At 39.8% G+C, this 23,208-nt stretch overlaps 1 protein-coding gene across 1 annotated transcript in view; it reads left to right on the top strand.

The window, feature by feature from the left end:
• Window positions 1–359: 359 nt before the first annotated feature.
• COG3 (component of oligomeric golgi complex 3) overlaps window positions 360–23,208 on the top strand; it is a gene marked incomplete at its 5' end in the record, with an annotated part of 31,364 nt that continues 8,515 nt past the window's right edge. Inside the window, 17 exons of the mRNA XM_082003099.1 lie at window positions 360–521; window positions 2,643–2,789; window positions 3,326–3,387; window positions 5,087–5,252; window positions 6,076–6,150; window positions 6,272–6,364; window positions 6,673–6,798; window positions 9,016–9,096; window positions 9,281–9,324; window positions 9,533–9,659; window positions 10,153–10,244; window positions 13,141–13,280; window positions 14,536–14,696; window positions 16,152–16,257; window positions 18,994–19,118; window positions 20,446–20,535; window positions 22,422–22,542. Coding sequence (XP_081859225.1) covers window positions 360–521; window positions 2,643–2,789; window positions 3,326–3,387; window positions 5,087–5,252; window positions 6,076–6,150; window positions 6,272–6,364; window positions 6,673–6,798; window positions 9,016–9,096; window positions 9,281–9,324; window positions 9,533–9,659; window positions 10,153–10,244; window positions 13,141–13,280; window positions 14,536–14,696; window positions 16,152–16,257; window positions 18,994–19,118; window positions 20,446–20,535; window positions 22,422–22,542 — 1,918 coding nt within the window. The remainder of the gene's footprint in view (window positions 522–2,642; window positions 2,790–3,325; window positions 3,388–5,086; window positions 5,253–6,075; window positions 6,151–6,271; window positions 6,365–6,672; window positions 6,799–9,015; window positions 9,097–9,280; window positions 9,325–9,532; window positions 9,660–10,152; window positions 10,245–13,140; window positions 13,281–14,535; window positions 14,697–16,151; window positions 16,258–18,993; window positions 19,119–20,445; window positions 20,536–22,421; window positions 22,543–23,208) is intronic.

Here is a 23,208-nt window from a genome sequence, read left to right on the forward strand (position 1 = left end):
CTGCCAGACCCGGCCCTGCTCCAGCGCGCCCGTCCGTGTCCCCTGGAGAGCCGCAGACCTGCGGACGCCCTGCGCGCAGCGCCGTGGGGCCCGGCCCCGGTGGTGCCGCAGCCGCCTGCGCTCCTCTCTGCCGGCAGGGGGCGCCAGGCAGACCAGCCGCCACTTGCTCGCTAGCTCGCTCGCTCGCTCTCCCCCTTCCGCCCCTCGCTGACGCACTTCTCCTCCCCACCAATGACGCCGCTGCCACGCGACGGGGAGCGGAACGTGCGGTGCCTCCCCCGGAAGCACCGCCGCGCTCCCCAGCGTTCCGCCCCGCTCCCGTCCTCGGCCCGGCCGCCGCTCGCCTCGCCGCCGCCAACATGGCGGAGACGCCGCCCGCGGAGCCGGCGGGCAGGGAGGTGCGGGACCGCCTGAGCCTGTGGGATCGCCGCCCGCAGCCCGCCGCGCCGCTCAGCGACCGCCAGACGGACTCGGTGCTGGAGCTGAAGGCGGCGGCCGAGAACCTGCCGGTGCCGTCCGAGGTGAGGCGGCCGGGCCGGAGGGAGGGTGGGCGGCGCCGCGGTGCCACGTCGCCAAGCGGCCGGGGGTGGCGGCCCGGCACGGCCCGGCCCCACCGACTGGGGCCTGCGGGGCCGCCGCTCTCCCCCAGTGTTTACGAGGCTCAGCAGGGTTTTCCTCCGTAGCGGGGTGCCAGGGCGGCGGGGCCGTGAGCCCTCCCCGGCCTGTTGCCCGGTTTCGGCTCCCTCGGGCGGGCTCGCTCTTCCCTCGGGCTCCCCGAGGTGCCTCACGCGGGTGACGGTGGCAGCTTTCCTTTAACATCCACGGGGCCTTCTCTGCTGGTCTTTTCTACTGCCTTCAGTTTATCAAAGTTTGTCCGCTTGAAACGGAGAGCGTTAGTTGTGGAGTTCCGTGGTTTCGGTCCTCTTAACGTGATCCTGATCAATGCGTAGCTGCTGGCACCAGCGTTATTCCCTAGTACAACTGACAGGTGATTCAACCAGCTGTGTAAGCCAGGAATAGTGGTAAAAAGCTTAAGAATTTGTTGTTACCATGGAAGATGTTGTCTCCCACTCAGTTATAAAATATCAAACTCTGACAAGGTGATTATTTATGAATGCTCCCTTGTCTACAAAGGGAAATACTTGCATTCCTTAACTGCACTTTTCATGATCTTGTGTTTGAACAGGATCGTAGCACAAGATGTAGTGCCATAAAATCAAAAAAGTTGGCTCTCCGCGAGTGTCTGAAAGGTCAAAATAACAAAGGGGAGAGAGTAGAGCAATTCCTTCCTGAAACGCACCTGTTCGATTTCATGCTTCCTGATTTCCTTTTTGTGGATGCAACTGTACTAAAGTAAATATTGGCAGGCATCCAAAATGATTGTAGCAGGATGTGCTGCTGTTAGAGGATGTTCTTAAGGATCTGAACCAGCATTGCAACAAGGCAGGTGCTGTATTTGCCAGTCAGGATGATAGGGATGCCAAGACATTGAGAACTTCATCTGGTCTTGGCTCCTGCTGAAGTGGACTGGGACAGTGGCATCTCAGTTGTTCTGAAAAAGCAGGCCCTGATGGACTTGTCTTTTCCTCAGCAGTCTTCACAAGAGAAACCCTGGCTCCTCAGCTGGGGTCCTGCGTGTTTTGGGGGGGAAGATAGGTCAATCTGTCTTTCCTCAAATAGTTGAAATCCTGGTTGTTCTCTCTTTGCCGGACTCATATTACCAGACAATGAATATTTTACTAAGGGACTAATTTTCTAGAGATACAATTTGTCTTTAAGTAGTGTTTTCTGTTTTTATGTTACTGATGTTCTCAGTAATAGAAAACATATTTTATTCATCAAGTGGATTAAAAAGTTTATTACATTAATTAAGAGTATATAATGATATTTGTTTTCTTGATTAGCTTATATGGCAGAAATTAATTCAATAGTCTCCAATCATGCTTAAATACAATTTTTCTCAAGTTACTTTGTTGCATATTTTTCTTGCTTAAAAATCATTGTGGCCAATAATTCCTGTTCCGCTGAGCTATTCCTTGTCTTCTAAAGAAGCCTTTCTTTTTAGCTTGACTGCTTTGTTAAAAAGCATCTCAAAGAATATGAAATGCTATTTCCTGAATAAATTCTGGCAGTGTTAAGTCTTGAATTTTCCCTGAATATCTGGCAAAAAAATCTGACAATTCCTGTGTGGTGGTGTTGCCATGTAGTGTAGACAGTACTGTCATTTATTTTTGCTTCTGTGTGCGTTCTGAATTCTTATGTTCTCAGATACTTTTGTAGTGCATTTCTCTGGGTATAAGAACAGATTAAATTGGAAATTAAAGTATAGCTCATCAGTATGTCAGGTACGTGTACCTTCAGTTTCTGTTCGTATACAAATGTGTACTTATATAAAATGCTGTATAACATTTTCTGACTTTAAATGAAAAAAAAAGTTGTTAGGTGTTTCTGAATATGTAGATATGGTAGTTGTTGGTGTATTATTATATTGGTAGATGAAATATCCATTGCACTTGTTTCTTCAAAAGTAGATGCCTGTAATTTTCTCAGTTTGATGCTTTGGATTGTGTTATTGTAGTTGAGCTGAATATACTAAGTCTTAGTAAGTTCTCTAACTAAAGTTTGTGGGTTTTTGTGAGCAGCTTCCAATTGAAGATTTGTGCAGCCTAACATCCCAGTCGCTAACTGTTACGCTGACTGCTGCAGTGCCAGAATCCACAGAGGATGTCCTCTTGAAGGGATTTGCAGTACTGGGCATGGAGAATGAAAGAATCGAAACAGCACAGCAGGTAAGTGATGCTGAATAACCTCCAAGTTGCACTAATCTTTTTCAGAGAATTCTGAGTTTCTGTGTGTCTTGCCTAGCTTTTGGTGGGTTACATTTTTTGGGGCTGTTTTCAAGATACATAAAGAAACTTAAGGGGAAAAATTGTTCAAGTCTTGTGTCTTAAGTGACAGATACTCTTCCCATTTTGAGTGGAGTCTTACGTGAGAGTGAGGCACTCCTTCAGTAAGGTGGTGTTGCTTATAATATAGAAGGATGTCGTGCCCCCTTCCTGCCTTTCTAATGTGACAGCCTTGTTCTTGTGCAAATAAAACCGGATGAAATTCAGTCTTTCTCATTTTAATTCAGAGGAGGAATAGAATATTTCAGTTAGAAGGGACCTACAATGAGGACTTAGAGGTTTTTTCCTTGATTAATAATTAAGTTCTGAAACAGTTCTGTTTTTAACAAAAGCTCTCTTCATTTCATAGATCTGATTTTTTTTTTTTTAATTGGTTGCATGTGATATCTGTATTGTTCACACCATAAAATCTCTTCTAGTTCTTCTCCTGGTTTGCTCAGGTACAAACACAGATGGATCAAGATGAAGGTGCCAAGTATAGGTATGTGTTCTTCCTCAGTTCCTTTCACTGTAAGCAATTTAAACCTTTAAGGTCTTCAACTTGTCCATATAATGTTAGCATGCATTCAGATTCAGCTGGTGGGGAATGGGGGAATGTGTTGGAATAGCTGAAGCTTTCCAAGGCAGGATGCCTCACTCCCATCCCAAAGGCAGTTGCCCTTGTGGCAGAGCACTTAAAAGGGATACAGATTTCCTTCTGAACTGCCCAGTATATTAAGACAGATTGAAATTAGTTTTGGCTTATAGACAGGGCTGTAGACAAAGGCAGTCTAAGAGCTTTCATATGCATTTTCAACTGCTGCTGCTATTGAAATGGCAATCTGTGAGACTGTGTAAGCAGGTGTGGCTGATGGTCATTTCTGCTCTTGCCATTTGGCTATGGCTGTGGTTCTGTATCTGCATTCCCTGCATTCCTTGACGCTTTGCTCAACTCCAGTTTTGAGACTTGGTATTCTCATCTATTTTTGTCTAACTGACTTTTCCATCAGGCTCAGAAGAACCCCTTCCCACTGACTTTTGCAGTTACTCCTCAAGAGTTTGAAGTACAGCTGAATGGCTTAGCCAAATCTGCTGATGGCTTTTATGGAAACTGGCTTGTGTTTTGAGACTTTACAGAATTGCTCTAGTCCATAAAGAGATGCTGCTGTATTCCCCTTTTCTGTTTTTCTGTGCTTTTCTTTGGTCTGTCTCTTCCTCTCGGAAGACAGGCTCGGACATTTGAGGACGTGACATTTCATAAAAGCAGAGGTTTAGGCATATACTAAGCCCCTGGTCAGATCATTAACAACCTAAAAAGAGTAGCACCCTTGCACTTTGTCAGTTGACGTGGTTCATAATAGCGCATGCAGATACCTAGGTGTGCCATGGATGCAGGGTGGTTTGTAGGATGGCCAATATGTAACTGCTTGCAGGAGGCCAGAGGAGCAGGAGGAAAATTAAGTAAGTTCTTTGTCTGTTGTATGCTAAAGGGTTGCACATGACTACAGTGAATTGCGATTTTACTTGCTGCTTTGTATGTGTTGAAGTAGAGCTCAGAAGTTTTAGATGACATGCAGGAGACATTAATTTTAAATGATGTTTTAGTCAAGCTGAGTGCTTGACGTATATTTAGTGATCATTTAGAATTTGTCTGTGTTGAGTCTTAGACAAACTTGGTGACATTAGGTGCTGCATCTATTTCATTTAAGCCTGTTTCAATCCTCACAGTAAGTTTTGAATCCTCTGGATAATTTCAGCTACTTTAGGAGAGTAAAAGTAACTTCTAAATGGAAACTGAAAATTGTATAGAAGAGACCAAAATTAACACCCCTACTGGAAGCAAGGCAGGTAGAATTTGGCTGCTAGCAGTAGCCTGCAGTATTCACTATGTTTGTGCTGTCCGTTTAGATAGTGTTCACATGCTCTAGACTAGCTGTGGTGCATGCTGCTGCTTTCTGGGTAGGCTTGCTATAAGGAATGTCAGGGAAATGGGAGTTACTACAGTGGCTATTCCAAACCCTATAGCTCTTGTTATTTCTGTGGGTCACAAAACATATGCTTATTGTGCACTCTTGCTTGATGCAAGTGGTCTTTTATTCCTAGAGAGGGAAAGGTAGTGGCAGTATCCCTGCATGCAACTGGATTTGCAAATACAGAAGGTGAAATTTTACTTCTGTTACCTATTGATTCTCTTTTTCTAGACAGATGAGGGATTACTTGTCTGGCTTTCAGGAGCAGTGTGATGCTATCTTGAACGATGTGAATAGTGCCCTTCAGCACTTGGAGTCACTGCAAAAACAGTATCTTTTTGTGTCCACGAAGACAGGAACGCTGCACGAGGCCTGTGAACAGCTTTTGAAAGAGCAGGTAACCTTTGGGAGGATTACTGAAACTTCTAAGATACCATAAACTAAAGTTTCCTTTTCTCAGGCTGGGAGAACTTGTGAGCTTTGGTGACAATCCCTCCATTTGCTTTGGACCTCGTTTTTGGTGTGTTTCACCTGCAGCTAGGGTGTCAGGCTCTGTGCTGTAAAATGTTCAGTATGCGTTGATACACACTTTAATCAAGAAGGATAGCTAGCTGAGGGGAGCTTTTGTGACTGATGCCTGACAAGGGCAAACTTTATTGACATTTGTAATTCATATCACTTACAGAAGTATTCTGAGCTGGTTAGTGAAAGAAGAAAGACTTTATTTTTTTTAAGTTACAAGCTTATTTCCCTGATACTTTCTTTCTCGTGATGAACTGCTCCAACAGTGGCATAATGAACATGTCTTTTTAGCATGACTAGGTAAGGAAGAACTTTTAAAGGTTCCAATCCTGAAATACAGGATTTCTACAGTTCTCTCTTATACTGATGACAGCATTGCTGTTTCTATGCAATGGTATCTGTGGAATGCTGACAAACCTGTAGAATATATGTTTTTAAATACACTGTTGAGAGTCACGTGTCTTTCTCTGGGAAGAGGGAGCAAAAGAGCACTGCTGTATTCTGCATCTTTTGTTGTACTTAGTTGCAAGTTTCCTAGAGCTAGTTAACACTGGTGTGTGCTGAGAGCTGAAGGGGAGGCTGAATAATTTTTTATATATATACATTTAAAAATAGATGTAATTTTATATATATATAATATATATATTTAAACTACTTGCTAAGTTGCTTATTTTCTTTTATTTATCGTTTTCTAATAGTCAGAACTTGTTGACCTGGCTGAAAACATCCAGCAGAAACTTTCTTATTTTAATGAGCTGGAAAACATCAACACAGTAAGTATTATTTCACTGTTAATAGTTTTAGAAAATTGAAGTGTACCAATCTTCTGAACTTTGTTGCTAACACTAAGTTACTTGGGTTCCTTACAATGATGCTTTGTCTTGTCTTCCAAAGAAATTGAATTCCCCTACGCTGTCCGTGAATAGCGAAGGATTCATTCCCATGCTGGCTAAGCTTGATGATTGTATTGCATATATTTCATCACATGTAAGTAATTCTCTATTGGTTTTAGTTCAATCTTAAATTTCAAAACTATGTGTTCATACTGTTTTTGTGGTGGGTTTTTTCGTACAAAATGTTCTCTCTGCCAAATACAGTAAGAAAGCAAAGATGACTTTATGAACGTAGGAAGTTTTTACTGAGTACACTTAATATTCTGCTTAATTTTTATAAAATACTGTTTTTAGTTTGCACAAACTAGCATTTCTAGCTGGCAAAAAGAGTATTTTATGCTTTGATAATTTTTCGACTCTCTTATTGCTCATATTTAAAATGAATTTTTTAATTTCTTTCAGCCAAATTTTAAAGACTATCCTGTGTATTTGATTAAGTTTAAACAATGCCTTTCTAAAGCTATGCACCTTATCAAGACATACACTGTGAATACACTACAGAACCTCACAAACCAGCTAATGAAAAGGGTAAGGTGAATCTGTAAGTGGTAACTTGAGCTGTACTGAAATATCTATTTTAACACTCTGCAGTTTTCTTCTCTTTTTTTTTTTTTTTTTAATTTTTTTGAGGGTCAGAGGTGTCAGCAGTTTTCTGTGAAAATAAGTCAGTCCTATACCACAGTGTTTGTGTAGATTGGCCAAGTTTCAGCCAAATCTGACAGAGACCTAGTGATCCAAAAGATTTGGAAATAGTAATAATTAAAAAATCCTGGAAATTGAAGGTGAAGTAGGTGATTTGAGGTAGGTGAAGAGTAACCTTAGTGAAGGCCAGGGATGGATAAATGACTTTGTTATAGAGGCAGCAACCAGCTGGCCAGCCAGCATGCTTTTCTGAACCAGTTTGTGCACCATAGCTCTGCATCAGCTGCAGTGCACACTGCTGTCTGTATTGCCAAACGGGGAGGGTGCGCAAGAGAAGTGCAGGTACTGTGGGGGTCTGTTTTGGAGATGGATCATTAGAGACAGAGAGGTTGCGGGGAATACCTGAAGAATGAATACGGGAGCTGGGTGTCTTCAGGTGAAAACTGTTAAAGCACGACATCTCTGAGTTCATGACATGACTCTTTTGGTATTATATACCAGTCAGTATTTTTGGGTGCTCTTGGTCATCTAAATATTTCTTTTTGCTTTGTGTAGCTGCAGAGAATAACTGTGACAGGTTCCTACTCGTTTTGGCAGTATCTTTTGGTTAAAGAAGTTGACAGCAATGTTAGAGAGTCACAGGGAAGAGTTAGGTGCTTTACGCCCACTCATTCCAGTGGGATTTAGGCATTAAAGGTGAGTAGGGAGGTTCTTTGGTCTCATTAAAATGTTAATAGTTTCTTGCAGCAATGTTTTGTCAGAGGAGAAAGGAGAGGGGAATGTCTTTCTACCCACTTTTTTTTCTCTGAAATTTATCATTGTATGCCTCGTGCTGAGTCCTATTACAGTAAAACTTGTTGTCATGAGGGATAACCAGTGAAATTGAAAGATGCTAGAATTGAGAACTGACAGACCTAAAATAAGGGCATTTTAGACAATATTCATGGAAATTTGCTAAAGGATACTCATGGAGTGAAGATCTTCGTTAAGTGACATTGAACATTTTTTGTGTTTGGTGCAAAACTAGTTTTATTTTTTAAAAAGTATCATAGCTTGTTTTGGTGCCAATGGATTGCTGTGACTGAGCTGAATTTAAGCAGAATTGAGCATCTGTCATAATAAGCATGCCTACAGAAAGAAGTGAAACCTTATTTCTGGGTTTGAATTGCTGCTTAGCAGTTTTAAGTCAGGAAGGAGACCTCTTTTAGGAGTCAGATGACCTCCTCCTTCCCATCTACATGGGGTTTTATGGATGTTTTGCTTGTTTCTCTGAAACATCTAATGTCTGCTTTTGCCAGAAGTGCAGTACTGGACCAGTGGTCTTTAGTTATGATCAAGCATTGAGATTTCCTATTGCAACACAACAGGAGGTCTTGTCAGGACTGGAAATGGACTGTTGAGATCTATATGTTCTTTGTTACTCCTCACATGTGAGTGTTTAGGGCTTTTGATCTGTGTTTGTAGAAGGATGATCAGGTTGCTCACAGGCATGAAAGCAGGAGGTGGGGAAGGTGGAATAGTTTTCCTGTCCCCACCTTGTTTGAAGGGAAGGTCATCCGCTTCTCTCTATGGCATCAGTAGGGTTAAGGGGAAGAAAGCCTGGTGGCTAAATTGTGTCTCAGCTTTGCTAGAGATTGTCTAAGTTCAAGCTGTCTGCCCAGCTAAGCTGGGGAGCCGCAGCGGGAACTGCATTCCATCTGAAGCTTGAATGCAAACTGAAACTCTGCCAGTCCGAGGGCAGAGAAGCAGGGAGAATTGTGTTCCATTTTAGTACCCCAGATTAAGGAGCAACAATCAGTACTGCTGTGGCAGGTCCAGAGAAGATTGTTGTCTCTAATGGAGAATGCCTTAATTACTGAAAATGTTACTTTTGCTGTAGAGACTGTTGGTTGAAACTTTTGTTTTGGATTGTGTTCTTCCATCTGGCTTTATCAGAGTTCTGAAACAAGCATGCCTTTCTAGGTAGCAAAAGAGCTGTTCCACTGGCAGTATAAGCATAAAGAACCAATACCCTGTTTTAGAGCATAATTATCTCAGCCATTAAATACTAGAAGCCAAATATATTATATTCCTTTTTAGCCAATTACTCATCTCTTCTTTCAGGATCCTTCAGCTGTGCCAAATTCTGACAATGCCTTCACGCTGTTCTATGTAAAATTCAGAGCAGCTGCTCCCAAAGTCAGAGTAAGTAGGCTGGTAACTCTTAAAAAGGAAGCTATGAAAATAGTCTGAATGCAAGGATTGCATATTGTGCAAGTGTGAATGTTCAAAGATTGCATATTGTGTCCGTGGAAAAATACTGCAAATTATTTTCCAATTATTAGAAAAAATAGTTTACTGATAATACTTTTTTCTTTTTGTTGAGTAGACTCTTATTGAACAAGTAGAGCAAAGATCTGAAAAAATGCCAGAGTGAGTATGTCTACATAGTTTATTTTCAACAACTTTAAGTTTTGAAAAAGCTTTACTTTTGTTTAAGTACTGTTTAACACATTATTCATTTAAAAGAAAGTTTTAAAAATTTAAATGATGCAGACCTAAAGGAGGGTATTAGAATGAATTTTATGGTTACCAGAAAATGAGCTACAGGATGCAGTCACTGTTTTAATTTCTTGTCTAGGTATCAACAAGTTCTCAATGAAATCCATCAATGTTACCTCGACCAGAGGGAGCTTTTGCTTGGTCCAAGTATTGCCAGCACTGTTACAGAATTAACCAGTCAGAACAACAGAGATCATTGTGCTCTGGTAGGTAAAGTAGTCGTGTTGTGGGGTTTTTGGTATGCTTTAATCCTCCCTCCCCTAAGTAAAATGTACTTATTTAATTCAGTTTACATGTAGATCTGTCACTTTTGTGGTTTTGAATCATTAACATTTTACTAATATTTTCAAGTAATGCATGTTTTGTGGAAGACTATTCTGCAAAAACTCTGCATTGCCACAAACCTCGCAAAGGGGTATTTGCAAAAGCATAAAATGTGGTTACTTAAATTTCATCAGAAACAAAAAGGGACAGAAGTTGCACATTGAGCTTTTATTTGGCTATCAGTATCTTTTCAGTCCTTAGTTTTAAAGTTGATCTCAATAATTTTCAATTTCACAAAACTTCAGTTTAATCATAGCTGTAGTAGTAATAATAATAATACAATATATAATACATAATATATCTGTAATACCTTGTGTGGTACTGCTGCAAGGAAAATAATTTAATAATCAGGTATTTGCATTTCTGTGAATACAGGTACGAAGTGGTTGTGCCTTTATGGTCCATGTGTGCCAGGATGAACACCAGCTTTACAACGAGTTCTTCACAAAACCAACACCAAAACTGGAGTAGGTGGTACATGCTGGTTTCATTTTACTGCATGTTGTATTTACTATACTGTGATACACAGACAATGTTATATGGCAAATAGGATTGTATTGAAGTGGTTCGGTAAGAACCAGCAAGAAAAAACAACCTTAATCACTTTGTCTCAGAGTTTGATGTTCTTTTGATTTCTTTTTTTTTTCCAAATGAAACTGATAGGTTACATTCTCCATAAATGCTCTGTAGATGGTCTGAAAGAGATAAAGACACACAGTTGCTTTGGAAATAGCTGCAGAAGTTTACAGGGCTACAGCTCTCAAACTGTTTTTTATACTGCCTCTTTGTCAATGGTTTGCACCGTCAGTTGCAGAAGTGCGTTTCATTTACTTCAGTGTAAGATTAAGCTGATGAACTCCAGCCATTTTTCATCCAGGATTTAGAATTAGTGATCTGCCCTTGCTGTCAAGGAATATTTGCAGGTGCTTGTATGTGGGATGGATGGAAGGCAGGATAGTGGACATCTGACAAGAACAGTGTCTGTATCTGCTCTGTCTAGACCTAGAAGAGGGACAGGTTGTTGTCTTCACATGGTAATTGCATTTACAACAGACCTGTAATATTAGAGCAATTGAGTAGATTGTGCCCCTTCTCCAATTTGCTGGTATGTTTTAATAGTGATATTTAATTTTGAAATTTGTGCAGGTCATGTTCCCTTGCTATGAAGTTCATAAATAGATTCCTATTAATAGGAGACTGGTTTTGAGTGTTGTATTATCTTAAAATCAAGTGCAGCTTGAGTTGATGAAGTGGAAAATAAGTTGAATAACGTGGAAAAAATACTGCCTGCTATCCTCCTCGTCCTCTAAAGCTAAAGGAAAACCATAAACACATAAAGCCTCACTAGAAATAAGTCATAGTGCGAGAGTAGTAGCAGTCTTTCTCTTCTCTGAGGAATTGAGGTCTCGTGTGGGACATGCTCAGAATTTGAGGTGACCTAACTAAATTGGCTTAAGAACCAATTTATCTATCTCAGTCCAAATCCTGAAGTAAACATCCCTAACTGAAATCAGTGAGAAATGTTCAGACAGAAATTTCATCACTATCGCTCTTCACACCAAGAATGAGAATAGACTTCTGATTATTTTTGAATCTTGATGGAAAGTAGTTACCTCCTTTTGTAAGAACTTGCTTCCCTTTTATGCCTACATTTAAATAAAATATTTTGAGGAAAATGTTTCAAATAGTAACTACTTTTAGGATTTTCTTAGCTGCATAATAAATAGCCTCATTTTTTTCAGAAGTGCTGAGGTGCTCTGAAGACATAATAGCCATCTATGTACAGATAAGAGTTTACCAAAAATCTAGCCGAGAGCAGAGATCTGAGGTTGAGTGTTGTGTTTAATAAGTCCGTTGAAACTTTTGCCTTTTGTTTCTGCTTTTATCATGAGAGTTACTGTTTTATCAAATTGCTTGTAAAGCTATAGAATACAACAGAAGAGAGACATTCAAAATGTTTCTTCTGTGAGCATTCTTTTGTGAGAGTTTTTGTTTGCACTCTGAAGGGAGCTGATGTGTCTTTGTCCTGTTGTCAGACATTCTTTGTCAATCAGAAAGAAAACAATATAGTGCAATAAACTCAATAACTGTACTGCACTGTAAATACTTCAGTATTAGAGTTTATATTTCCAAATCTAATTGGGGAATTAATTGAATTTTCAGCTACTGGCAATAGCATTATTAGCTAATCTGTGATTAGTGAAGGGAGCGTTGAGAATGGCAAAAATCTGTGGAATGAATGCTACTGCTGTCTCAACTAAGATATGCATCACTTTGAACAGGAAAGAAAAAAAAGTAAATCGAAGTGGGATTTCTGGAGTTTCATATTGCGTCAATATTGTAACTTCAGTTAGATTGGAAAGTGGGCCCTGCAATGTTGGAAGTTGTTACGGAAAAGGTTACCAAGCTCCTCTTCCTGTGTCCCTCTGTGTGTGCTCCTGGTTCTAATAGGCTATTGAGTACTTGGAGTCAGATGACCCTTTTCTCAAGGGGAAATTGGGGGTATGATTCTGAGCTCAGCAGGAGCATTTCTTTACACAGAAGCCAGGTAAACCAGTTTGCAGTATCTTCCCTTTGTGACAGGTTGAGTTCTTGGTTGCTTTTCATACTTTAAAATGAATTCTAAACTGTACCACCATTTTAAGCAGTTGGTATCCTACATCTCTTAGAAGACTTTGCAGGAAATCAGGGGTTCATATTTTACACTGTCCTTTCTTAAGTCTTCTATACCATGTTTCATTGTTTTCTCATCCTTGTTTTAAAAAGCTTTGCCATAAAATAACCATAGAATCATAGAATATTTTGGGTTGGAAGGAGCCTGTAAAGGTCATCTAGTCCAACCACCCTTCAGTGAACAGGGACATCTTCAACTAGATCAGGTTGCTCAGAGCCCCATCCAACGTGGCCTTGAATGTTGCTGGCGATGGGGCATCTACCACCTCTCTGGGCAACCTGTGCCAGTGGTTCACCACCCCCCTTGTAAAAAATTTTCTTCCATCTAGTCTAAGTCTGCCCTCTTTTAGTTTAAAACTATTGCCCCTTGTCCTGTCGCAACAGGCCCTGATAAAAAGTCTGTCCCCATCTTTCTTATAAGCCCCCTTGAAGTACTGGAAGGCTGCAATAAGGTCTCTCCAGAGCCTTCTCTTCTCCAGGCTGAACAACCCCAGCTCTCTCAGCCTTTCTTCATAGGAGAGGTGTTCCATCCCTCGGATCATTCTGGTGTCCCTCTTCTGGACCTGCTCCAACAGGTCCCTGTCTTTCCTGTGCTGAGGGCTCCATCATTTCTGAATATGTGTTTCTGATTTTATTTTGGTATTACAGGATCCTGAAAGTGTTTTGCTTTGTTTTATTTTTTCTTCATAGTGAACTCTTGGAGAAGTTGTGTCTTTCATTATATGATGTCCTGAGGCCAATGATCATCCATGTCATTCACCTAGAGACACTTTCTGAACTCTGTGGGATTCTCAAAAATGAGATGCTTGAAGATCATGTACAGAACAATGGTAACTCATAGATGGAACCTGATTGTTTTTAACTGTCATCTTAACAGATAAAATTATTAAATTGCATAGGCAAAAAACTCCCTAGATACTTTTTTTTCCTTCTAATAGGTCTTAACCTTACCTCATCTTTGACATGTTTATTTTAAATAAACTATGTTTTTTCATTTATAATAGAAAAGTCTGTATTTATGGGTCTGTGTATATCTTCATTTAAATTAATATACTGATGCTATAGAGTCCTATTTTTCTCTAGATTGTACAAATGAAAGCAAGCATCCACCCAGTGCACCAGGGTTGATTTAAATTAACTTTTCAAATGAATTAATTGCTTCGCTTGGCCTGCTAATGTATCATCCGTGTAGAGCTTTCTGCATACGTGATGCTAAAACAAAGGAATGCAAACCTGTTTTTTTCATTGTCTTTGACGTAGTGTTTCCCAGACTAGAAATTGTAATTTCAGCAGGAGTTACATAGATGGTAGAGATTTTGGAGTTTTGGAAGTGTTCAGAGCTCATAGTCTCATAGAAGTGAACTGACCATCAGAAAAAATTTGGTATCTCATTTCCTTAGTATGACCAATGCGTAATGGAATCATTTCACAATCTTAACCTTACACCAAGCAATAAACAGAAATCATACTCGATAGCTGGTATATTATGCATTGTAGCTCTTTGTCTCTGAAGCTGTGCCAACGTCATGAAGAATTGCTCATTTTCCTGGAAGTAGAATTGTAACACCATTGGGAATGAGGAAGAAATAGGTGGCATAATCTTTCAGCTAATCTTAAGAAGTAACTTTCTACAACTTAAACTCAGGCTGATACAATAGTTCTTAAGTTGGACGTGAGGTGCTTTGCATCATCTGTTCTGGTAGTTAGGTTGATGACTTAGCTTGTCAACTCCCGACAGTCACACTGCAGGCGTTGGCTATGATAGAACCAAAACACGTTGGTTTGGTGTCCAGACAGAAATGCTGCTTGATGTACCCAGCTCTCAAATAATTAGAATGCTTAATTCTAACATGGCATCTGATGTTATTGGTGTCACAATCTAATGAAGATTTGGGGAGCTGAAGCAACTGCAATATGGAGTTCAGTGATTCCTTGTGTGTCATGAATTTGTCTGCATGCTGCTGCTCCAAAAATAGTCTGACTTAATCTGCAGCAAGCCAGTTTTGTGACAGTTGTGTATGTGATACTTCAATCTTTTGTGTCGATAAAAATTAATAAATCTGTGCATTTTTTCACCTTTGTCAGCTGAACAACTGGGTGCATTTGCAGCTGGTGTCAAGCAGATGTTAGAAGATGTGCAAGAGCGTCTTGTCTATAGGACACATATTTACATTCAGACTGATATCACAGGCTACAAGCCTGCTCCGGGCGATCTTGCGTATCCTGACAAGTTGGAAATGATGGAGGTATAGCATCAGCTTTTTCAATGTCCTTGATTGGCTTTCTTTTTATATGCAGTATATACAATTGTGCTTTGCAGACGGGGTTTTTCAGTTCTTAGGTGTATGTAGTATTACTGGCACAAATGTTGTATAACTGTACCTTACTGTGTTCAATTCTTGCCTGTAAACAGACAAACTGTGAGAAACTTCATAGTACTGAACTCACATTGCTATATTCTTGTATTTATATATGCCTAAAGCTCTTACTATGTTACAGTTCATGCTTTGGTGATTATAAGAGACATTCAAAGCTTTTTAAGAAAGCATTTGCAAATGGTGGAGGCAGTGAGTTTGTAGAACACCTGCCCTTTATACTGAAAGTTTAAGGACTAATACGCTTTTGAAGTAAAAGCAAAAATAGTAACTGAGAAGCCCACCACACAAAATGTACCTAAATGGGATCACTCCATTCAGAACAACTAGTGATTAGAAGTTTTACCAGTGTAACTGTTAGGAGTGCACGTTGGTTTGGTTTGGGGTTTTTTGCTAAAATTGTGTAAATAGAACTGGATAAAAAAAATGATTGAGAACTTTTTAATGTTAGCTGTATCTTCTATAGGCAAGCAATGCAGATACTTAGTCTATACAAGACCTTATTTTCTCACTAGGGTCCTACAGTTGTTCAGTTAGGAAGAAGAAAGTGAGTTTTAACATTCATTCTAAATTGAGAAATGACGCTGGTCTTCATATGTCCTTATAAGACTCTATTTTTTTCCTGGTTTGAGATGAGTTTTGCTACTTGATTGCTTTTAAAACTCAAAACCTTGCTATTTAGAGAGACCTTCTCTCTGAATAAATGAATTATTAAAATGTTAAAAGCACAGGGCAGAAATATTTCTTGTGTTGTTCTGCTCAAATACTAATGCAGTTCTTGGCCCGTTCTTGCTGCCTCTCATTGCTTTGAAGCAGACCAAGTAGTGAAAAAAGTTGAAGTGTGGAAGTGTTGAGCAATGTTAGGGGAAAACTTTTTGTTGAACTCCTGCAGGGAATAAACTAGAGAGTACTTTGGGGCCATCTGCACATGTCATTTATAGGAATAAAGCCATCACAGAAATGATCTGTATGAAATCCAAGTGAGTGTTGAGTTCGGTTCTCCTGCTTTGAGCTCCTCTTTCTAGGTAGCTTCACTGGTTATTATTTAGAGATCAGTAAAAACAGGGGCAAAATGGAAACAACAGTGCTTTACACAGATCTGTGTAATACTTGTGAATCTTAAATTGATATTGAAATGTTTCTGCTACTGTTTTGGAAACATCTGTCTTCATTTCTTTTAATGTCTTTGAAACTGGGGGGCTGAGTGTAGCTGACTCCCTTTGCAATTTAGTATGCTTTTCTCTATTGTAACCAAAGCAGCATGATGCTGCTTAAATTAATGAGGAATAAAAAAAGTAAAATTTTGTGGTATATCTTCCTCTGCAGCAAATTGCACAGAGTTTAAAAGAGGAACAGAAGAAGATGTCATCTGAAGCTTCATTTTCAGATGTCCGTCTAGAAGATCCCGAGTCCTGCAGCTTAGTTAAATCTGGTATGAAATATATTTCATATTGTCAAATTAATGTATAAAGCTCATGGAGAGTGAGCATTAACTTGAACTGTCAATGAGAAACTTGGATTATCTTAAGGGGTTATTTTCCTAGAGAAATCCATAAGACATTTTGAGAGGTGAACTTTGTCTTAGGGTTCTTAACTTTTTTTTTTTGAATGAGAAAAAACTTCATCTTATTCTTTTGGTGGCATTTCTTTGTGCTTCCAGTGCAATCCATTCTGTGAAGCAACTACTTTTGTAGCAGACAGCATCTATTGTACTTTGTATGAAACTGAGCTGCTGTATTCTCTACTGCAAAGTAGCCCTCCCATCAAGATGTACGCGTAGGGAGGCTTCTGTTTGTTAGCTATGCTAGGATGAGAAGGGTGGTTTGTGTCAGGCACGTCTCTTAAATGAATGCGTTGAGCATCTAGGCGTGTCTTTGTGTGTGCACCCTTGTTGGGGAGGCAACTTCTTCCTTTGAATGCGTTTCCACTTACTGAAACCAGTTAGTAATTTTAGCTGTTTACAATAATCCAGCATACAGTCTTTCACTTTTTAAATATGTGACCCATGTACCTGTAAATTACAGTGAACTGGAAGAAAATGCCATGAAATGTGTCTCTCTTGATGTCAGCTATTTGAGCGTTACAACCCTTTAAATTTTTGTCTAAGATCCATGAAGAATTTCTCCTTTTATTTTATCATTGTTCAGAATGGTGCAGTGTTGTTTTTCCCAGCACCACCTTTCTCAACTCTTTGTCAGTTATTTCTCATACTCCTTCTGATTACCTGGTAGTTGTCTTGCTTTCAGCTTGCAAGGCCTGCAAAGGTCTTTCTGGCTGTTTCGAGCTGGACTCCGCAAATCCCATTGAGAGTGGAGTTCATCTTGCTTCAAGCCAGGTGTGTGGCATTCACAAGTGCTGTAAATCCCACCTGCATTCAGGGGACAGAAGGAACCTATAATGGTGTAATTTGAAGACAAACGTCTGAGACAATTTGAATTACAAGCCCTTCAAAGGTGCCTCATTTCAGTGCCCACATGAGTAGCTGAAGTGACTAATAAATAGCCTAGGAACCTCAAACTGATGACTAAGGTCTTACAGGCCTTCTAATTACTGTGGCAATAAATTGATTGTTGCAAAAGGTAGAAAGATACTGCTGAATTATTTTAGACAGTTCCTGCAACCCCATGCAACGCTACAGGCTTGGGGAGGAGTGGCTGGAGAGCAGCCCGGCGGAAAGGGACCTGGGGGTGCTGGTTGACAGCCAGCTGAACATGAGCCGGCGGTGTGCCCAGGTGGCCAAGAAGGCCAACAGCATCCTGGCCTGTATCAGGAATAGTGTGGCCAGCAGGAGTAGGGAAGTGATCGTGCCCCTGTACTCGGCACTGGTGAGGCCGCAGCTTGAATACCGTTCAGTGTTGGGCCCCTCACTACAAGAAGGATGTTGAGTTGCTGGAGTGTGTCCAGAGAAGGGCAACGAAGCTGGTGAGGGGTCTGGAGCACAAGTCTTATGAGGAGCGGCTGAGAGAACTGGGGTTGTTCAGTCTGGAGAAGAGAAGGCTGAGGGGAGACCTTATCGCTCTCTGCAACTACCTGAAAGGGGGTTGTGGCGACGAGGGTGTCGGTCTCTTCTCCCAAGTAACTAGTGATAGGACAAGAGGAAATGGCCTCAAGTTGCGCCAGGGGAGGTTTAGATTGGATATTAGGAAAAATTTCTTCACTGAGAGAGTGGTCAGGCATTGGAACAGGCTGCCCAGGGAGGTGGTGGAGTCACCATCTCTGGAAGTGTTCAAAAAACGTGTGGATGTGGCGCTTCAGAACATGGTTTAGGGGACATGGTGGCGCTGGATTAATGGTTGGACTTGATGATCTTGAAGGTCCTTTCCAACCTAGTGATTCTGTGATTCTGTGCACTGATCACATGAACACTTCACAAGTGCTTATTCCATCATTAGGTAAGACTTTAAAAATTTTACTTTTTTGAATGGTTGCTAACTGGAACCGGAGTTCGGATGCTATTGACTCAGCTGTGTCCCTGGACTTAAGAACAATATGTAAATAATACAAGACTTCTGTCTGTCAGGTGTTGTGAAAATCCATTTTGACCATACAGAATTATTACAAAGGTTACCCAGGAGGAGCACATCTTTATGTTTACAACCACCTCATGACAAAATTGGTTTTGCCCTTATTTTTGTGGTTATTAACATGATGTTTAAACCCTACACTTTCTGCAACTGTTTAATCCATGTAGGATTATCCCCAGGAGAAAAGAAAGCATGAAGAAGTCTTTTTTCCTTTTTTTTTTTTTTTTCTGATCCATCTCCTGTAGTTTCATGGTCACTAACCATTTTTTCTTTTTTTTTTTCTCCTATGTTTTTTTTTTTCCCCTCAGTACTTGTTTGATCATTTCAGCTGTTGAGCTAAGTGTGTGTGTGGGGTGTCACTGGAGACATGCCTGTAAAACTAACTTATTAAAAAAGGTCGAGCTGGGCCATCCCTGAAATTGAATTCATGTCTTTCACAGCCACGTGCTCTCTACACATCAGAAATCTAGTACTGACCTGCTCAGAAGGGGAAAAAAACCCCCAAACAACCTAACCTGTTTCAGTGCAATAAAATATGTCTTATTACTGTGGAGTCAGTATAAAGTGCAGTCGATATTGCAGTCTCCTTCATTTGAAAGGTCAGATGGGCAAGTTTTTCATGTGTATATTTTACTTTTAAACAGGTTCATCAGAGTCTCTTAATCCCAGGCACCAGACCACGATTTCACCAGCAGATCTGCATGGAATGTGGTATCCTACTGTCAGAAGGACTCTAGTGTGTCTCTCCAAACTATACAGATGTATAGACGTATGCAAAAATTTATCTAATTTTTTTAAGTGTAGTTTGCAAGTGTGTGGCACCATGTCTAAATAATGTAAATTACGAATGGACAATTACTGGCCTCTGTTATCTCTTGGTCTTTTTGCTGCCATCTTTATATAAAACAAGTGAACTGACAAATTTAGGTCGTCATTTCCAAGACATTTTGTATTTGTAGAAATAGAAAAAAGGCACTGGTTCGTACATCTATTGCTTTTGCTGCTACAGAAATACTTCACTGTCTGATGCTCACGATACTTATCACACCAAAGTTGAAGAGTGAATAGGACAATAAAGAATAGAAAGTTCTGGGTCGATTATAGAGAATGATCTTATTGCCTAAATTACTGGTTGTATGTGTTTCTTGCTATGTGCTTTGCAGGACATCCGTCAAGGTGATGATCTGGTCTTAAAAATGGTGACTTTATTACTTCTAGATTTTGGAAATGTTCTCAAAATTTTTTTTGTGGCACATCCCTTCACCTTCCAAAATGTAGGAGACATTTCCAAAGTTTAAGATGGTAGGGATCTTCACATCTAATAGAAACAAAAGTGTTTACTTCACAAGTGTTTTCAGCTAGACCTTTGGAGATGAGGTCGTTTTTGCGTTGTTTGCAAGGCTCATTGATAGTGTGTCTGCACAGTGATTTACTTATTTTTTTTCACTGAGATACTCTAGCAGAACTGGTATGCCTTGCCTTGTAGATAGGAGAAGACATGAATGAAGTGGCACTGGCAAGTCTTGGGGCAGTCAAGGCTGTCATGTACTACGTTGGCGGGCTGGTGGGTACAAGTTGTGTTCGTACATCTAGCTCAGCCATATGATCTAGTTGCTGCAGCTTAATGAGTTCCTCTGTGTCACCTGGGCCGTGGCAGCTGTCATGTTTGTTTACTAACCTGATGTAAATATGAGGTAATTTGAGTTTGCTTGAGGTTAAGCTCACTCAGATGATCTCATGTCTATCGCGCGTACAAATTGCACACACAGATAGTTACCCTGACACATGATGTGTTTAGTCAGGTCGCCCAGTAAGCATCGTTCATGCCGTTAGCTGTGAATGCGTTAGGTGTCACTGACCATGTCGCTACCCCGGTGCAGATTTGGAGCTGGAGCATGAACAGGGCATGCTTGAGTGTACACCTGTATGTACGAACGCTCCATCCTCTCATACTGCATTTAGACAAGATGGTTGTAACTAAGTAAACTAGAGTTTTATGTGCTGGTAACGCACATCCTTCACAAGCTACAGCTCTTAAATTCTGCTTTAAACATTGCTAACACCTTTTTTTCGGTCTCATTTTCTCTTCCCTGCAGAGGGCGGTGTTTCAGGGGTTATCGCAAGAGGCTTTATCTGCCTGCATCCACTCGCTGCTGGGAGCTGCTGATTCTATCAGCAAAAACAAGGTCAGAATCTGTTCTTTGGGTATGAGTCCTTCCTCCCTCTGCCATGTATATCTAAAGCTATGAAGAAGTTGTTCAGAATTGTGTTGAAATCTCACTGAAAGCATGTTGTTCTGCCCCCATAGAGCCGATGGATTTGCTAGCTTTTAGTTACGGTTAATGTATTGTAAAGCAAAGATAATGATTCACATGCTAGGCTATCTGAAAAGGTGGAACACAAATCGTAGCAATTGTGTTTTAGAGGCTGCTCTAACTCATGTGAATTCAATCAAGTGATACCTAAAGAAAAAATTCTGCTAGAAGTCCCTGCTCCCTATACTTCTTTTTACTGCTTGTTACTCTTTTTCTCTGCCCCCATTGTTTGAATTTTCAAAAATCTTTAAGTATTAAATTCCCTGGGAAGATTTGTTAAGTATTCTCCTCTCGGAACTGTCCATTATCAAAAGGTTTGATCTGATGTGTTGCTCCAAATTCAATGCAGTTTCATCAAGTCATTTTGACTTCAAGTGTTACTTTAGTTGGAGTAAACCTTTTTTCCTGTCACAGTTCCTTTAATACAAATACTGTAGTAACTTGCAAATTCCTAGTAGTCAGGAAGTGAATTTAAAAAAAAAAAAAAAAAAGGAAAGTCTTAGTGGGCTAAAATTATTGGATTTTTATAAGCAGTAAATATTTAGTAATGAAAAAGTTTTAGTTGCTATTAGAAATTAAGAGCTGTTGCAAAGTATTTCTTCGAGTGTCATTCGAAAAATCTCTGTAGTATCTTTAAAAAGAAATTCAAACTGCATTTCCTTCTAGCTTGAGCAAATAACTATTTCACATGTAATTCATTCAGAGTTTGACCGTTAATTATCCATTCCAGCGCTGTGTATCAGGTCAGCGTTGACTTAAAGTATTGCAGAGAATGAAACTCATCCTGCGGTGAACCCTAGATAGGTTGGCCCAGAGCTAGGATCGGTACCACTTTGTTCTTGATGCATGCTAAATTAACATTATCTGATGAAATTGTGCATGTAAGAATAAAAAAAATAAAAACTCAATAAACCCTTTCACCACTTATTTTTACTAATCATTTCTATTTGTTAAAACTGCAGATTTAAATCTAATTTCTTCTTTGCTGTCTTATTTAACATTGTATCAAGGAAAGTTCTCTCCCAGCTTGCAAAAGCAAATTTGAATTTTTGAGTCCTCCTCTGTTTACCTCAGTGAGCCATGAACTTCAAAAATTAAAAGCAGCATGCAGTGTAAAGCACATAGCTAAAATAACAACCTGAGCAAAACTGATTGTCTCGGTGATGTGAACTTGGCCTTGGTTTATTCTTTGTATCATTGCTGTAGTGTTTAGAAATTAACTAAGCTTTGTGTTTAATGACATGAGAAAAATGCCTCATTAAGACCTTTGCACAGTAGCACAGTTAATCAAAGTTATTTCAGAAACATTGACTGTTTGGCTTTTTTAAATTATTGTAATGATTAAAAACAGTTCAGAACCTCGTGTTTTTCAACTATAAATTATATGAATTACATGAAATGATTCCTGACTGTTATGAAGAATAAGTTTGTATCTTTCAAGTAGTGGATACCTGTACTTAATGTGAACATTTAGTAATATGGCTGTGTAATGTAATTCTTCTAAGAAATGTGCATAAAGTCTGCTTCTGTAGAGCAGTGTGTTAGGAACAGTACAGAAGTGGGATTTGTTGATCCCAGAGTGTAATTAATGGTACTACAGACCAATGGGAAAAGCTTGTTAGTAAGATTATTAATTTTATTATAGGAAGTAACTAATAAAAGTGAAGGTACTGAGAATTTGCTCTTAATTTGTTTTTTTTTAACTGTGGCTTTTTTTTTTACATGTAATGCATGTTCTTTCTCTTGTTGTACTGTAGACCCAGGTTGATGGACAGCTTTTCTTAATAAAACACCTTTTGATTCTTCGTGAACAAATTGCTCCTTTCCACACTGATTTCACCATTAAGGAAATTTCCCTGGACCTTAAGAAAACTAGAGGTACTGAACAGTTGCTGGCTACAGAATGGGAGGGGATTGTCCTCCCTCAATGTGCTAGCAAAAGTTCTGGGTTTATTTTATGTTCACTTGCAATGACTTGTACGCTTATTCTAATCTCTTGCTTTGTTCTTATCTTCTCTGAAAAAAAAAAAAACCAAACCCATTCTCTTAGGGCGATTTAAAATGTATCTAACACATTCTTTATTTTTGTATGAAATGCATTTGACTGCTTTTTACTGCTGACCTGATTTATTTATCCAGTCCTTTTTAAGAACAGCTACGTAATCTATACTTCCATTGTGCAGACTTTTCTTTCCCCTTTTCTGACCCTTTAAAGGAATATCTTTCATTACCGGTGTTTAGCAGGTGAAATTATCAATATATAGTAGACTTGCCTAGAACCAATGAAGATTTCCTAGACCTTTCTGTGAGGTTTTGTTTTGGAAAGGATTTCTTTATGTTGCAAGTTCAATAAGCAGTATTGTTGAATAGTGTTATGTAGCAACTGTGCCTGTTGTAGGAAAGGAAAAAGGGGAGTAGTGGCCATGGTCATGACTTTTAAAGTTGTACTATGGTTCCTTTGTAAAATGCAAAAAAAACCCCAACCCAAACCTGTCAATACAAAAGTGAACTGTCATGCACTTGTCAAGTTTATAAAGATAATGG

Source organism: Phaethon aethereus (assembly GCF_964289735.1).
Source record: "Phaethon aethereus genome assembly, chromosome: 1".
NCBI lineage: Eukaryota > Metazoa > Chordata > Aves > Phaethontiformes > Phaethontidae > Phaethon > Phaethon aethereus.